General features: G+C 38.2%; 2 protein-coding genes across 2 annotated transcripts; one reads left to right on the top strand and one right to left on the bottom strand.

The window, feature by feature from the left end:
- Positions 1–4050: 4050 nt before the first annotated feature.
- Positions 4051–6027, bottom strand: LOC129727813 (WD repeat-containing protein 55 homolog). The gene is made up of 4 exons (XM_055686017.1): positions 5855–6027; positions 4848–5735; positions 4632–4783; positions 4051–4569 (listed from the first exon to the last, which is right to left on the bottom strand). Coding segments are annotated over exons 1-4 (1404 nt in total). The 5' UTR covers positions 5857–6027; the 3' UTR covers positions 4051–4207.
- Positions 6028–10733: 4706 nt separating this feature from the next.
- LOC129727736 (programmed cell death protein 10) lies at positions 10734–12568 on the top strand. Its single transcript, XM_055685847.1, has 5 exons — positions 10734–11237; positions 11541–11718; positions 11787–11919; positions 11980–12144; positions 12206–12568. The coding sequence occupies exons 1-5, from the start codon at positions 11163–11165 to the stop codon at positions 12288–12290; spliced, it is 636 nt and encodes a 211-aa protein (XP_055541822.1). The 5' UTR covers positions 10734–11162; the 3' UTR covers positions 12291–12568.
- Positions 12569–14302: the final 1734 nt, after the last annotated feature.

The following is a 14302-nucleotide window of genomic DNA, read 5'->3' as shown; positions in this document are numbered from 1 at the left end:
TTGGTGTTCAGTCTGGCAGAGACCTGAGACGTGGTGACCAACCACAGGGCAAGTGATTTGTTTAATTTGAAGACAGCCACAGGCGCAACCCGCTGCTATCCTCTGTTACTGCTGAGTGCTGATATTTGCTGCTACTGCTGTCAACGTTGTGGACGGTCCATCCAGCTCACCTTCCGACTAATGAATGTAGCTAGCAATGGGCAAGATCGATCCGATTTTTGCAAAATCGATCTTTTCTAGTCGATTCATCGATTTTTTGAATCGATTTCTCTGCGCGCGATCTTCTGCTGAATCGATCCTTTGGATGGCAAGATCGTTTTTTTCCGCCTGAAAAATAAATGTGTGCAAAACGGATTGAAAACAATAGTGATTGCATTTATTGTTGCTAACGTAATCTGCGGCCGAATTCCGAGAACACTTTTCTTTGAAGAGAAGAAAATTTCTTTATTGATAGTATACGAAATTTTTTTCTCTCCGAAGAAGTGTGTGCTCGGAATTCGGACACTGATCTGAAAAATGTGTCAATTTTTTACCGGGATGTCCATAGTTGAAGAATGGGCTAAAATTCAATAGACATGAAACCGAGAAAAACGCATTTCAAATGTTTTTGTTGGTTCAAACAATTGTCTACGTCCATGACAACTTTTTTCATGAGAATGTCACCACCCCCATATCCAGCATATCCAGCTTTTCACGAACGGTAATGGCGTATAGTGCACGCAGCCCATTTTGACGTTTTCTGTAGGTCAGGGAAGCTGGATAACCTTGTCGTCGAGTTGAAAAAGAACAATCCGCAGCCAAATTAAGTCCCTCCAGTATTTTTAACGCAGTAACCATTTTTTGCCTTTGTAAACGCGACATCAATAGACAAACCCGTATGAAATTTGGCTAATACGTATGCGTTGTGAAGTATATCAAGGATTAGGGGTGGGTGAAACGGCTCTTTTGCAAGAGCGGCTCTTAACCGACTCATGGTTCACAATGATTCACGAGCGTTGACAGTTCGTGTTGTCTCAGTAAACTTTGTCGATTGGTGATTGGTGTACATTGGGGTGGCAATGGAAATTGACTTTGACAGTTTTATTTAGAAGTAGTGTTCAAAATTTCGCCTTCACGAACAGTTAGAAAAATTTCGATTTTTGGATAACACCCGACCTCGACGTTTTATACAATTATAATAACCAGTTCACATGATGTAATATCGCCCATCTTGATTTCAAATCCCATACTCCAAATTTTCCGTGGAAACTAGATGTATGTATGTTTCAAGATCACGATATCACGTGATATCTGCTATAGTGTGAACAAGGCATAAGACATTTGGCACAAAAAAACTATTACGAACTGTGCTTTTCTTCATAAGTCGAGGAAGTGAAATTTAGACCAAATACTCCTGAATTCCGATTTAGCTGAAATTTTGCATTGCATTGGATATTGAATTTACCATTTTGGATATTAGCTAACATTATTTCATATTTGCTACTTCTGCAAGTGCACTTTTTGAAAATTGGCTTCCATAGGGACGTTGTTTACTATCGTTGTGGGTGTTTACTATCAAGCACCAAATATTTGATTTAGGTAGAAAAGGCATATGCGCTAATTTTTCAACTTTGAGTAGCGGGGTACTCGTTAACTCAAATATTGCAAAAGTTGAATTGAATGGTCGTGTATATGCCGTGCTGTATTCTGTTCTGCATGGTGTCGCGCTCGCCATTTTTGTTTATTTGAGTTTGTTCTGCGGATGTTCCGATTTTTTATGAGTTGGGTTGTTCAGCTAAATCAGTTTTTCATATCATCTGAATGATCTGATCTGAACGAAAACTTTTAGTAGAAAAAAAAAAAAACGCTAAGAGTACACGCGGTTGAAGAAGATGGCAATAAACTAAAAAAAGCCGTATCGTTAGTAGATGTTGTGTACGAAAACTCGATGAACATGATTAATAAACCAGAAAACTCAAACAAAACAAAATCTCCATAAATATAACCAAAAAAAGTCGTAAAAAGCTTATACCGAACAAAAATCGATTTTTTGTTAAATCGATTTTTCAGGCTCGATTTTCTTATGAATCGATTTTATTGATTTTGATTAATCGATGCAGGAGAATCGATTTTTGTCCAAAGATCGCCCATTGCTAAATGTAGCTAGTTTTTCCAGAAACACTCTTTTATAGCCGAAGGGTGCTACGAAATAGGCCACGCCTTTCTTTTCAGTTATACCATTTTCTAATGTTCTTTAGACGAATTATACCACAATTTGCATTTGATTTTTGTATCCAGCGAATAAACACCGATGGTACTCTCACACACGCAACGATTTAACCCCTAACCGTATTGCGCTTGTAACGTCAAGCGATTTCGTTTGCTCGCTGTTGCGTGTTGCATCATGTTGCGACTTGGCAGCTGGGAGACGACGAAATTCTGTTCATGCTGATTGATTGAATCGACTTTATATTAGCTCTGCATAGTCGAACTAACTGCTTTTGTGAATGCGTTCTAACAGAGCAGTTTGTTATTCAAAGTCGGTTATGTTGATCGCAGCCTTTGCGCTGCCCCAACAGTGGGGGGTTAACTCAATAAAGTAAAAATGAGACAACTACAACAGAAATTGATTGCATCTCGCACAGAATGTCTGCTTGTGTTGATGCCAGAAAATTATTAACTTCCAATTATTTGTTTATTTGCCTTGAAAAATGCATTTTGCGGTTCAAAATCGGTTGTTGATCACAACCTTTGAGCTGCCCTAACAGTGGGGGAATTAAGATACACGGACAACATGCACTGTGGAATCTATTTCACATTCAGTGAATTAAACGGGCGCGACAGATTTAAATTGCTAGGATCCAACACAGAATGCTTGCTTGCGTTGTCAAAAATTATTAACTTTCAATGAATTGTTATTTGCCTTGAAAAAGGCATTTTGATGTTCAAAATTGGATTTCCTGATGGCAATCTTCATGCTGCCCCACCACGGAGGGAATAATGGCAGTCTGGCGACACACGCTGAGTAGAACCGCGCTGCTCCTGAGACGTGGTGACCAACCACAGGGCTAGTGCTGCTGCTAAGGAAGGACGACTTCTGTCGTCGCTGTCTAGAACTATTATGAGCGGCTTCGGCTGAAACAGGCTCTTATACAGGCCAAATAGCTTTTTTTTCAATTGCAAGGTATATGATTCTGTCGACCGTGCTTGGGAAGCAATCATATAACGACCAATCAAAGGTCAAATTTTGCGTTTTGACAAGGCTTGACTATTTTTAATAGTACAATAATGTGAATTATAAAATTGCAATTATCTTCTTTTGGGAAGAATCTTAGAAGATTTTCCAATCTATTGCTGCAAGAACGAAGAAAATCCATCGAATACTAACCGATTTATTAGCATTTGAAATTGGACATATTTTTCATTTTTTTCGGTTTTAGATTTTCATTTCACATCCCTATGTAGCCGAACTTCCTCAGAGAAGTATTCTACTTCAAAAAAAAAGCGAATTGCAATTATTGTGTTGATCTCAATAAATTGTTACTATTATGTTATTATTATGATGTTATTTATATTGTAATTTTTAATTAAGCTTTGTGTTTGGAAATACGCTTGACGAATCACCGTCAAGTCCTCCACTCATGTGTAGGGCGTCCGTGGCTCTCTGGTACTAGGCATCAAACCAACCGTTACACTCTTTTTCATGCGTGGTTGGTCTCTGTCGCAGTCGTTACAATGGCACCGTGATTACTACTTCACAGCACATTTATGTCTTCCACTCATTCCTTCTGCCATTGATCCAGCTCTCTAGTATTTTCTTTTGCCACTCCATCAGCTTTCAGCCGTGGTATGCTGAAACGTGTCGTCCTCTCTATGCGATAGTTCAACACGTTCGACAACCATGCGATTTCAACAACGACGAGATAATGGGTAAGAGTTAAAGATTACCAACTAATTTAAAATTTAATGCAGACCTTGAAAAAGTGCATAAAATTACCGAAATTGTTCATACCAATCAACAATTAATCGCTTAGCGACAAGACCATTCGGATATATGTCTGCAACATCCCAAACATGATAACAGGCTATATTTTGCACAAAATATAAGGACGCTACCAAAACTTTCCATATAGATACGTCTGGACTTACCGTGTCGTTTCACAACATCCGTACACTTTTGTCTTAGACAAAAACAAAAACCTCCGAATAATGTAAACGTCGAAACCATTCAATCCTCATCGCCGTTGGGCCCTGCCAAATCAGCGAAAAAGTCTGCCGCGTTTGTCTGCTGCGAGGACGGTAAGTTGTGTCGCACAGCTTTCTTATCCGGTTTGCTGTTGTATTTAATGTCATCGAAATCTACAAAATAACGTATGTTCCAGAAACGAATATCGTTATCATGCGAGCTAGAAGCAATCAACTCTCCGGTGCTGTTAATATCGATCGTTTCCACCGCTAGCGAGTGCTGTCCGACAATTCCCAGCACCCGACCCGGTACCAGATGCATGGCACGCAATATCCCATCTTCACCACCGGTTACGGCTATCCTTTCCGTGATGGGTACCATTTTGTTAACTCCTGCTTGTGGACCTGATTAAAGCAACAACTTATTCACTTTAATTCGAATAAACGAGGAATGATTCTCAATTTACCAGTAAACGCATCACAATGATATCCGAATTGACCCCAATTAAAGGTGTAGAAGTTTCCTTTCGAGGATCCAACAACTAGTTTAGTATCATTTCGGAATATACCCATACAAGTCAATTCCTCCTCGTAGGGCTCGGATTGCACATACATTTTTCTGAAAGTACGCAAAACATCAGCAAATCTTCTCTCGTAATAACAAACAATCATCAAGCACTAACCTCTGCGGAATATTAATTGTCGTCAAATAGCCATCTCCGCTGGTCATCAGAATATATTTCCGCTGATTGTTGGTGATAATGCAAGAGATAAAATCTTCCACTTCTTTCAACTTAAACACGACCTCTTTTTGTCGTACATCCCATAGTTTCAGTACTCCGGCGTCGTCTCCGGTTGCAAAAGTGTGGTCATCGATTATACCCATCGTGTAAACCGGTTCCTCGTGTGCATCCTCCCAAAACATCTTCAACTTTCCTGTTTCCACATCAGTCACCATGATTGCGCGATCTCGTGCAGTGGAAATCATCAGATCACCGTCCAAACTGAACTCCACATCGCGTACTGATTTAGTGTGAAGCTCATGTGTATCTCTAAGTACGCATTCATCGTTCGTGTAATTGTATATGAACACGTCTCCCGTCGTTGTTCCCACGGACAGTAGATCCTGCTGAGGATGGAAGCACAAATCTGTGACAAAATCTTCCGTCTTAATATCCGGTGGTTTCGATCTTGGTTTCTTGATTTCAGTAATGATCGCCTTTACAACTTCATCTTGTTCCATCTCCTCGTCGTAGTCATCGATCGCTCTTTTGGGAGCGTTTGAGTTTTTGGTGCTGCTGTCCTCATCGGCGTCGTCATCTTTCTCCGAGTCAGAAATGTCCGAAATATCTTCGTCACTGGAGGATGTACCAATTACGATGTCCGTGTTTGGATCGTAGTCATCGTCTTCATCGTTCACATCAGCTTCTTCTTCGCCCAAATCCTCCATTGTGGGGAGCTCCTCCAGCACGTACGGTTCCACTATAAACTCCGGCTCCGTTCCGGAGTCTAACTCGTCATCGGAATCGCCTCCCAATGAGTTGCCAAACTTTGGCGAGTTGAAATTTCTCCTACGAATAGTTAAAAATTAGTTTTATTCGTTGATGAAGCTCAATGAAAACAGAAATTATTCAATGGACGAGGTTAGGGAATTGCATTTGACTTTTCTCGATTATACACAGGTACTTACATTTTGTCGTGAATTGTGAGGCCGCAGCACAACTGAAGAATTGTAAAGAACGTATCTGTTGGATATTGTGGCACTTAATTAATGGGGAAAATTTAATTTTCAAGATGACTTGTTGCCAACATGTGGAACGACGGACAGCGGCGATACTTTGTTTTGCTTTGAGAACAACAAATAAACATAAACATAAATATAATGTGTGACGTTATGTTATGCGCATTTTATGCTCACAAGGAACGAAATAAAAATGGTACGATGGAAAATTTTTAGTAGCAGCGATGCCAGATATACAGATAATTCAATAATACATCGTCTTTGTGAAGGGCTGCCAAGTATACAGATTTTTCTGTATTATACAGATTTTTTGAACACGATACAGAAATGATACAGAATACAGAATTCATACAGAATTTTGATTTATAATACAGATTTGTACAGAATTTCAGTATTCGATTTTTTTAAGTTTCGGTTTAAAATCGTGATGTTTAAAATAATGTTCAAACTAATGAACTGTTAGCTCTGCCTCACAAACATTTCATCCGAACATCAGTTTTTTGTTTTCCGAATCGGTTTCCCACATAGACCATTTTACGAGACGTTTCTGCCAGGGGGCTCTTGTGGCTGTCAAACTCCATACATTTTCCATCTACCACTCATTGATTCTGGTACCAGCGTTTCTGGTACCCACTTTTTGGTTGGTTTGCCCAAAAACAAGGAAAATAGAGTAAACGTCCCATTTTGTCAGTAGACTTATTCTCGAGTAAATGTCGTTTTAGATCCGAAAAAACAATAGCTCAACATTTGTTTTCAGTACAATGAGCACTTTCAATGAATAAGGTAAGATTTGCAAGCATTTGAAATGAATTATTACCGCCGTGATGAACTTATGATTGGTAGGCAAAATGTTGACGTTTATAGGCCCCTGGTTTCTGCACTCAATTCATGAATGCAATTTTGACAGAAAGCTCGGAACTGCTGACATAACGCAAGTGAAAGCAGCATTAATATCAGCAAGATCCGTGACACCTGTCAGTTCGTAAAATGGTCTATAGCCACCAAACTGGCCGATTCGCTCAAGGCAATCCACGGGTGACGTTTCATTGCTTGTACGTCTCTAATGATCCAGACGGGACGGGGAAAATTTTTTCTAAGTCTGAATCATACCCCTCAGCCCATTTCCACATCACATTTTTCGCATCCTCGAAAAAATCACATACATTGCCTACTTTACAACTTAAATAATAATATATTGTTGTTTGAAGGAAAATAGAGCAACCGATCGAACAACGCTAGTTTTTCACGTTTTTCGATCCGGATTGCATCGAAATTATCTCGTGGATTACCTCATTCACAGTATACGCAGGGTTGTTGCGAATAATTTTGTATGAGAAAAAGAGAGCAATATTTTTGCTTCGTTTTCTCGGTTTTCACAAACAGTCTGACTGTTCCGAATAAGAATTTTTATAGGTGCGAACGAGCTTCAAAATCTGTTTCCTCGTCCAAAGCGGAATATTTGCGGCTGATTGTATTTATGTTGTATTTGCTTTGACGACAACCAACGATCTTCTTTAGCCGACAATCACGCTCTTCTTTTACTCTTTTATTACTTCTGTTTGACTACTGCTGGGCGTCTGGCATTTACCCAAGCAGCACACATTGTTGCAATACAGCAAATGCAACTCCCAATGTAGCATTCACAGATTGTATTTATTCGCATCCGTTACTTTTATTCAACTTGTATGTAACCGAAAAAGCGCAGGAGGTGGAGCCTATATGCAACTAACAATGCTATGTAAAATCATCATCAGCATCGATTACCGCTGCAGCATAGGAGGAAAAGAGAGGAGAACCAAAATTTAATTTTGTTTACCTTTACTCTCATTGCTCTTCGGTGGTTGTGTCGCGAAGATTCATCTGACTACGCATATTTTGGAAAATCTAAATCATTCAAATTTATTGGAATTTTTCTCTACTTTCACTCCTGATAGTTATGCAATTTTACTTGTGATTGAAAATTTACCGTGTAGAAAATGTTTTTACTTCGAAATTATTGAATAATTATCTTATGAAGCGTTTTAAACTAAATTTCATGATTCAAGCTCGCCAATTCATTAACCAAGTTCATAAGTTCAAAGTTCAAACTATAAACAAAAATCGTTCAGAAAACCATGCTCAGTGAGCATGCAGTGTTTTAAATGCGAAACATATGGCTGTTTACTGTGTGGCATTTTTAGCAAATACATTGTTCAACACGATTTTGCTATACATTTTCATCACAATGTTGCATTCCTTAAAAGAAAACATCTGTGAAACAACAATACGCAATATCATGTGACATTATCGTTATTCAAAAGCGTCATGAATTATACTGTTGGAAGTACATTGCAGGAAACTACTAAGCAACTTTTAGTGTTGAATCACGAGATGGATCCACATAAAAAACGCAATGTTGCTCAATTCTTTTAAATTTCATTAAAGCAACCAAAAAAGTTTCTTGCAACGTCAATAAAGTCCTAAAACAACAGATATTGACTAGTATCATTTCAAAATATGTTGCAGGTGCTGCTTGGGTAACTAATTGCTTTTCTTTGATTTCTTTTGGACACCCGACATTTGGCTAAGAGGGAAAACTTTAGAACAAAAATACCTGATTCGAATGCTTTCATAGAATAATAAAACCAGGCTATAGACCAGAGTTTCCTTTCAGGAATTTTACCTAACTTTTTTACGGTTTCAGGTCAGATTCCAAGCCCAGTAACCCCAAACCCGAGCACTTTCAGGCACACGAGAAAAATACAGAAAATTACAGATTTTTTTACGGGTACGGGTTTTTCAAAATAAAATCTCTCAGCTCTGCTTTTGTGTCTAGATACTACTTGCATATTTTACACAACCAATCAACATGATACAGATACCTATTTGATTTAATTGGGTTGTTAAGCTATATCAGTTTTTTATGTCATCTGAAAGAGCTGCATTTTCTAAGCAAAACGTGATTTCCAAAATTTTTCGATCGTTGTCCTTCAATTTTTAAATCACGAATTAAAACTGCTCGAAATCGCTACAATGACAGTTCCTAGCTGGACAGCCCATATACCAACTGTCATTGTAGCGATTTAGAGCGATTTTTATTCTTCGTTTAAAAATCGAAGGACAATGATATAAAATTTAAAAAAATCACGTTTTGCTCAGAAAATGGTATACTCTTTTAGCTAATATTTCCGGAGTGATTCGCGTTTAGGGCGCAACTAACAAAATGTAAACAAATCGTTTTATTACACCATTGGTTTCGAAAAGACTCACACAATTCATGGCAAGAATCCTTTCTTTTGTATAAATCGATAAAATTATTTAAATCAAGTTTTTAGTAAAGGGTGATAAAACAGTTTACCCAAAACAAAAGATACTTTGGAAATTGGCCCTTTTCATTGTTTTGAATCAACGGGCTTATTTGCGAAATATTTCGTAAACAGGCGACAGTAAAGGGCGGATTAACTTTTGTTTTCAAAATAAAGGCGCATTTAAAGCGGCGCAACCAGCTAGCTGGCATCCCGCCATGTTTCGAGGACTAACATCTCAGCGTGTGTGTAAACGAGATAGCATATCACCGCCACTTTTCATACGCATAACATAGCATCTGTCAATGGGGCCCGCAAATTGCGGATCCGCAGTGATGTTAGCTCCTAACGGAGCAAAGCAAATAAGATAGAGATGCCAGCTAGCTCGGCGCAACTCAATGAGTATAAAAGAGAGGTGAGGAGGAAACTTACTAACACTTGCACGCGTTCCTCTGCTCGCCCCCCTGCGCCAATAGTTGATGCCAAATAGTGACGTAGCTATTTGGCTTTCCCATTGAGTTCGTCTAGTTGTTTACATTTGAAGCATTTACTAATACTAGAAAAATTCACTCTCCTCCTCACCTCTCTTTTATGCTCATTGGACGCAACTGAAGAAAAAATAAAAACAAGGCGAAAGAAAGATGGGCGTATCTCGTTGTCAGAATGCTTTAAGGCTCATTAGGAAAAGGTTAGAAGATTTAAGCCATTAACGCACAAATTTAATGTAGTATTGGTATTGATGGATTTTTGGTATTGATGTTAATGTTAGTCTCTTCCTTTGAAATTACGATTTGAAAATGTACTTGCAAATTTTCAAACTGATATTCCTCAATGTTTATCTTTAGCCAGTTGCGCCCTTATCGCAAATCACTCCGGATATAAAAATCAGAAATCCATGAGTAGCTAAACAACCCAATTTTGATATTTGTTTTTTGAACTACTGTTTTTCACTACACCTGAAATCAGTGTGTATCAATTTTGCTCAAATTAAGATAGATCAAATAAAAGTCTAAAAGATCATTATGGCATTTTTATGAATAAAAGTGCAAAAAAAGCGGTAAGATTTTTTTCCAATGACAAATTATAGTTGTTTCTTTTGCTGAAGTTAGTTCTAATTAAAATTTGAACAAAAGAACTTTGGTTTCAGGAAAGGCAAAACCCTTACCTTTTATGTGTCTCTTAAAGTTAAATGCTAAATAATATCAAATAACTATGATTTTATTTGAAAAAGTTTTTAAACGCAAGAGAAGTAATTTTACTAGAGAAGTAATTTAACTAATCTCATTGCAAACACTTGAAAAAATTGTTTATGTTAACCGACTCTTTTTTTTCTAATTGGATTACTCCTTAATAGTAAATTACATACTCGATGCAGACCTATGAAAAGACAACATCAACCTCAGCAGATTCCGTGATATAGTCACTTCGTAAAATGGTCTATATCACAATCAACCCAATTCCATAACAGCAACACTGTTCTCAACACCGCACATCTCTAACGCAGTTCACGTTCACTTGACAGCTGTCAGCTGATGCAAATGATGCAAATCCGAGCAGTGAAAAAAAAGTGATGTGTCAAATAAAAATATTTACGTGAGCCCCGTCGTGAACCTAATTTCAGTTTTTCGTGCGCACAGCAGTTTTCCTGCGACAAATCAACTCTCGACGTTGTTTCACAATTCAATTTCCTACTGGGAAATCATTCCTGTTTTGTATTAATGTTTCGCTAGCCCGTTCAATATTTACAAACGCGTATTCCATCCCCTCTTTTGGGGATGCTCTGCTGATGTGTAAATTGGTGCTGCATCTTTGCTACTGCTGCTGGTGAATCATTGTGAACGTAGATATTTCCAAACACATCCGTTCAGAGGATAGTAAGGCCAAATTAGCTGGTGATCGCGGAGTTGTTCAGATTTTACGGTGCGCGGGTTTTGTTCATAGCTAGGCATCTTGGAAACGTTTTATCGCGAGCAATGACAATGGGAGATGATACTCCAGTGGTCACTTCCTTGGTGCTGCCAATTCTGATACGTCCAATCCTGTCACAGGTGAGTGCATCCGGGAAAGTGAAGGTGGAGGTGGAGCTAGAAAACCCGCTCCCGGAAGAAAAAGCAGTTTAGCCAGCTTCCATTCGCTGTGGCACTTATGAGTTGATCGTTTTGCAATAGCCTGATATAAGTACTAATCGATTGGTACAGGAGGGAAATGCGGAAAAAGTGGATTTTCCAGTTTCTCTGTGCAGCTGGATATTATTTTGGTTTAGGCTGCATCGATGTTTGATGTGTGCACTGAAATAATCAAATAAGCCATTTGATTATGAAAGAGTTTTTGTTTCCCCTTCTAAATTCTAGCTGGAGCGCCGTGATGTTGTCGCTTCGCAGACACTAAGGGCAGCCTTGACGAAGGCCGAGCAAACACATCCTGGTCTAACGTTCGATTTGGTCATGGGTATCATCAAGAAAGGTGACATCAACGTCAACATGAACGAAAGCATTCTTAGACTGCAGGGTGCGGCAACTGATAGCGATTGTGAGTATCGATTGGATTAGGTTATTAATAGAACTTAGAATGTGACTGATGTAATTATTCTTTGCCAGTAATTGAATATCGCCTAAACCGAACGGAAGACGCATTTCAAGAGCTTAACAAAAAGTCTTCGGCGCTGAAGCGAATTCTAAGCCGCATTCCAGACGAAATTACCGACAGAAAGACATTCCTGGAAACTATTAAGTAAGTGTTCGAACGTTCGAAGGGTGGTTGATAAACATTACCGAATCTCATTATTCGCAGAGAAATCGCCAGTGCCATCAAAAAGCTTTTGGATGCGGTGAACGAGGTGGTCGGTTTTATCCCGGGTTCCTCCGGGAAGCAGGCGGTAGAGCAGCGCAAGAAGGAGTTTGTCAAGTTTTCCAAGAAATTCAGCACGACCCTGAAGGAGTACTTCAAGGAAGGAGAGTAAGTTTTTTTCCGTTTTTTATTAGACGACATTCTTAATGTTTCATTTCCTCGTTTCTAGAGCAAACGCTGTTTTTGTGAGTGCTCTGTACCTGATACATCAGACGAATCAAATAATGATTACCGTGAAGAACAAGTGCGAGTGAGGTGTCAGGTGGTCACCGGTGGATGGTTATATTCTAAAATACAGGTTATAAAAACGTTGTTTTACTCTTCTCCTCCTGGATGCACCTTGTTTGCTTAACATGGTAGCTCCAACAGTGCAACCATTAAAGACAGTCAGGAAAGATCTTCACTTCAAGTGAGACCAAGGGAAGAAGGTAGATGAAAAAACAAAAGAGTCGGTTGTAATGGATGTCGTATTATCTATTTAATATTACTTTATTGCTAAACTAAAATAAAAAAAATAATTTTTATCGGATAATTCATACTTGTTTGATTAAGTCAGTTTAATTCTAAAAAGAAATTGTATTTTAATTAAATTTGTTCATATCACGGTAGACACAATGTAGACACATAACCCACGCCGTGCCACGTCTGCCCACGATTTGGTGGATTTCGTGGAATGTGCTCATCAGCGTGTGAGAGCTTTATTTAACATTTTCACGTTGTTTCGCAACGTGAAACAAAATTGGGCATCTGAGCGAACATACGATACGTAATGTATCTGTCGCCGGTAAGGTAGAAGACACCGGGAGTATGCTGAATCTGAATTGTTACTAAGTGCAACAATTGAAAAACCAGAGCAAAGTATTCTACATGAAAAAGAAAACTGAAGAAACGTTGCAAATATATTAAAATTGAATAATTTTCTTATCGCGAATGTGGTGAATCGGTCGGATTTGAAAAAACAGGAACATGGTGATGCGGTGAAGAAAACACTAGATGTGCTCAAGAGTCATTTATGAGTGGGATTTTTTAAAATTTCTTCACGCTTTTATTCGAACGCTAATAAATATAGCACTATAGTGAGGTAAAAATCGTCAAAAATCTGTCTACGTGGTATGTGGCCGGCCCCAAAGGAAAACTGATTCTAAATTCGAAAACTGTTGAAAAAATGGTAGAGAGCCTTAACGAATAGGTAAAGGAAATGAGTATTTAACAAAACCAGTAATGATTATATCGTATTAGAAATATATATGGTGAAACTCCGTCGAATTTGGCTTGAATTTTGCAGGATAATTTTCTCGAAAACTAATTAAAATTACGTGTGAGAAACTTGGAAGCTGAGATTTTAATGTTCAAAATCGTCAAGCGAAAAGAAATCTAACCTCGAAATTGTATGTAAAAAAGCCACCGTTTAGTTTCACCATAAAGTTATAGCGTAGAGCAGCGGTTCTCAATTTTTTTTTTTGTCCGCGTACCCCTTGGGTATATTTTCCAAATCTCAGAAACTACACAAACGATTTGAACAATATTTATATCAAATGGACCGGCTAGTTAAGGTTTAACTAATAAATTTTATAATGATTGGACATGTGGTTTTAAAGTTGTGAAAAGAAACGTGCTCCAATGCCTTTTCAAATTCACTCGTTGTCCCAAAGATGGCTGGACTAATTTCAACAATCTTAATGTCAAATGGAAGGCTTGACTGCTCTATAGGTTGCCATTTCATTTAATAATAATCGGACTTCTATTTCAGTCGTAACGTATAAGATTGTAAACCCAACAGAAATCTATTGTATCACAGGTTACACTACTTATTTAAACATAACTACGGGTTGTCTCTCAAACTCACAAGTAACAAATTTCATAGCAATTTGATAGGTGGTTCAAACATTATGGAAAGAAACGAAATCGATTGATCAAAATATGTAGTCTTAACATAATTCAAATTTGGTATTGTTCTATTTGCACGTTCCCGGTATTGCCCGTGATCAAAGTGTTCAAAATTAGGGTTTATTTGTTATTTTGCTATGTTCTGTAGCACAATTATCACGTCAAATTTCACCTTACAATTATTACTTTAAACTAGGGATACCATCCGTCCTGATTTAGCAGGACATATCCTGATTTCGAGACCCATTTGGAGCGTCCTGATTTATTTTTCATATTTTAGCATTTGTCCTGATTTTTCTGAATTATGCCGGATGTTCAGAAATGTTAAAAATTGTTCAGTACTTTTACTTCGACTCCGGAACGAAACGGACTTATTTCG

This window comes from Wyeomyia smithii, chromosome 3 (genome assembly GCF_029784165.1).
Source record: "Wyeomyia smithii strain HCP4-BCI-WySm-NY-G18 chromosome 3, ASM2978416v1, whole genome shotgun sequence".
NCBI classification, from domain to species: domain Eukaryota; kingdom Metazoa; phylum Arthropoda; class Insecta; order Diptera; family Culicidae; genus Wyeomyia; species Wyeomyia smithii.
Note: the sequence above shows the minus strand (reverse complement) of the source record. Positions and strands in the feature narration are given on the sequence as shown.